Source organism: Aspergillus nomiae (assembly GCF_001204775.2).
Source record: "Aspergillus nomiae NRRL 13137 chromosome Unknown contig00851, whole genome shotgun sequence".
Classification (NCBI taxonomy): Eukaryota; Fungi; Ascomycota; class Eurotiomycetes; order Eurotiales; family Aspergillaceae; genus Aspergillus; species Aspergillus nomiae.
The window spans coordinates 1-3,150 of NW_015378906.1; the positions used below are offsets into that span (position 1 = coordinate 1).

Here is a 3,150-nt window from a genome sequence, read left to right on the forward strand (position 1 = left end):
CCTACGCAGCAGCACCCCCCCTAGTCTCAGGAACCCTCCACCAAGCCCCCGCCAAAAGCACCCAAACAGCACCACAAAACCAAACCGCCGCACCCCCAGCAACCACACCCCCTGCAAAGGTGTTCACAATCACAGCCACAAGCGCAAACAACCCCCACCAGAACCCCATAATAGCGACCCCGAAGCCACGAACCGGGGCTGCGAAGGTCTCCACCGTGTATGTCGTCAGAACAGCCAGCCCCGCAAACTGAAGGAAAGAGAGTATGCATTCGAATGCCAACAGCGCGTTTCGTGATCGTGCCAGCGTGGCGAGGAGCATGAAGAGGCCGGTGAGAAGCGCGATTGCGGAGCCGGTGCGTGTGCGGCCGAGGCGTTTGGTTTGGATTAGGATTCCTGCGGCTAGGGGGCCGGGGATTGCACAGAGGGAGGTGTAGAGGTAGTGGCTGTACAGGTAGTTCGTTGTTACTGTTGTTGGAGTTATGGGGGCGATGTTGTGGGTGGTCGAGAGGTAACTTATGAGGGAGGTTCTGTGGAGGGGGAAGGTGAGGCCGGTGAGGGCCCAGAGGAGACAGAGGATGGACAGGCCAGTGGGTTTGAGGGCGAAGATGAGGGAGCGGAGGCGTGGAGTTCGTCAGGATGTGGTGGCATCGAAGGTGGAATCCACCCGGGCGAAGGAGGTCTCGTTGAGCCAGGTGCGGCGTTTACTGTAGGTGGCCATGTCGTTGACTAGTTGGGCTGCTTCGGCGTCGCGGCGCTTGGAGAGGAGGTATTTGGGGGTCTCGCGCAAGGGAAAGGCGAACCGACAGAGGTAGAGGAATAGTGTGATGCAGCCGAATGTCCACCATACGTAGCGCCATCCTTTGTTGGAAACGTAGTGGCAGGATGTGCTGCTCTGGGCGGAGCTTCATCCCTGGAGGAGTGTGTCGACAGAGCTTGCGATGTACTGACTGCGTCTGGGCCGGTGCCACACGTATACCCTGCGATAAACGCCCTGAAAAACGTTAAGATGATATGATGATTGAAAGTGTGCTTTGGGTCACTCACCATCCAACCGCAGCGGAGACTACCTGGCCCAATCCCCAGAACGCCCCTTGCACGGTGAGCAGGAATTGATGGGAAGCTGGAAGAGACTCGATCAGGATAATGGCGGTGACTAGCTGGTTACCGGCAACGGCAAATCCGACCACGAAGCCGACGACACATAGGCCGGTAAATGAAGGCATGCCGGCACCGACTAGCCCTCCCATGCCCATCAGGACGATCGTGCTGGTGAATATCCACCGACGACCTAGGATGTCTGACATCCATGGCCAGGCGGTTGCCCCAACAGTCAGGCCTACGGCCAGACTGACGAATAGGTAGGACGATTTATCTCCGGCAAAGAAAAACTGGGCTTCGTTCGAGGCGGACGGGGCGATAACGACGAAGGACATTATCCAGAACTAGATGCAGGTTAATTTTGACGAGAAGAGGTTTCCAGATACATTGCTTACACTGTCAAGAGACCACCCTGCACTGGTGATGATGAAGAGCACCCATTGGTATAAGCCCATTTGCATGTCAAGCAGTGCCTGATTCAGCAGCTGTGCTTTGGCAGCGTAGACTGGATTACTGCCGGCCTGGTTTGTAGGAGTGCTAACAGACATGCCATTTGGACTTACGCAGGACTTGCTGGGGTCTGTTTCTTTGCCATGCAGTGACTTTTCCACATCCACGACCAAAGTAGACGCAAATGTGCTCTGAGCCTCGACATTCTTATCGGCAGCCTTACCATCGTTGATGGTATGTGGTATTTCGCCAGCCATGATGGTTCCCAGGCTAAAACTGTTCACCGCTAGCAGAAACACCATGGGAATGACTGACAAGAGAGGGGGAGCAGAGAGTCGACCCCGCTAATATAGGCCGGAGGTCGTGCAGCCCCGAAGGCTGCTCGTGACTACACATACTTACAGACTGGACGATATGCATGTGTAAAGATACAACACGGCTTGGCATGCACTGATACCGCCAGCAGGCCGCGGAGATAGACATGAGTCTGCGTGTGTAACTCGTGAGTCACGGCTCTGATGTTCCGATATGAGATGGAGGCAGTTCTAGCTAGCAAACCACACTCCCTTTCTGAACACATATATGTATATGTCTTTCATTTTCATGATACTAGATGCTCAAACCGTAGATGAATGAGTGGCTTTGGTCAGGTCATAGAATCCCCTCAACTACAGTGGGAGTACGACTTTTCCCATTCCTCGGATATACGAAGTATGGCCAGGCCAGTCATAGCCCCTCTTGAGAGTCCTATTAGGTGCAAGTGGAGACTACTTTGGAAGCATAAGTGGCGCACCGCTAGTTGTCCCAGAGCATCGGTAATGTCTCGTACAGTTATTGTTCTTCCCTTGTTAACCATCATATGGAGAACTCGTAAGATAAATCGGTTTCTTAAAGCGGGATGATGCAATGTAGGTTAAGACTCTACCTTGCACAGTGGGAAGGCACCATAATAGTAATCCTGGTCGTGTATCTCTTCGTAAAATGAATGGTAATGACTGATACGAACTAGCGAGTCAACTAGCCCCAGGCCAATGCCAGCCTCGGAGTCGGTCTGAATTACCCTTTGCGGCAATTCAAAGCGGCTACTAACCGGCTGTTGGGCTTGGAATCACCACGCTCCATGTTTAAATTGCGGACATTAGATAAACTGATAAGGTCAAGGTATCTTCAAGATCAATCTCGTGATGGACAGTTTTCGCTAGACCAATTAGCAGCCAGATATATGGGGCAACACAGCACAGACCTAGCTATGGAAGACTAAGTTGATGTGGAGCACTATAAAATAGTCCATGCGCACTGTCTCCGCATAGAGTATGGCACTCTTTCTCTCTGCATTCTTGTACATGGTATCTTATGGTGTTTATTCCAAGATAAGAAAAGCCTCATTTAACAAGCACACATAATCTACAGCCATATGGAAGTTGCATCCCTCTCAAGCATCCCAAACGGCACACACAATTTCACCCTCCAACTCCTTCTCTGCTAGGAGCGGCCCAACATCTCCAGTCTTATCATCCCAGCCCGCTACTGCTACGCGATGGCTACTCTGTAACGCAATGGCAATCGCCTGATCCTCCCCTGAGATTTCAAACTGACGGGGAA

The 3,150-nt window shown here is 52.4% G+C and overlaps 1 protein-coding gene across 1 annotated transcript; it reads right to left on the minus strand.

The window, feature by feature from the left end:
• Position 1: 1 nt before the first annotated feature.
• ANOM_011797 (uncharacterized protein) lies at positions 2 to 1,850 on the minus strand (the record flags this gene model as incomplete). The annotated part of the gene is made up of 4 exons (XM_015557053.1): positions 2 to 443; positions 848 to 991; positions 1,045 to 1,442; positions 1,494 to 1,850. 4 exons carry the CDS (start codon positions 1,848 to 1,850, stop codon positions 2 to 4), a joined length of 1,341 nt encoding a protein of 446 aa, XP_015400805.1.
• Between the last annotated feature and the right edge of the window lie 1,300 nt (positions 1,851 to 3,150).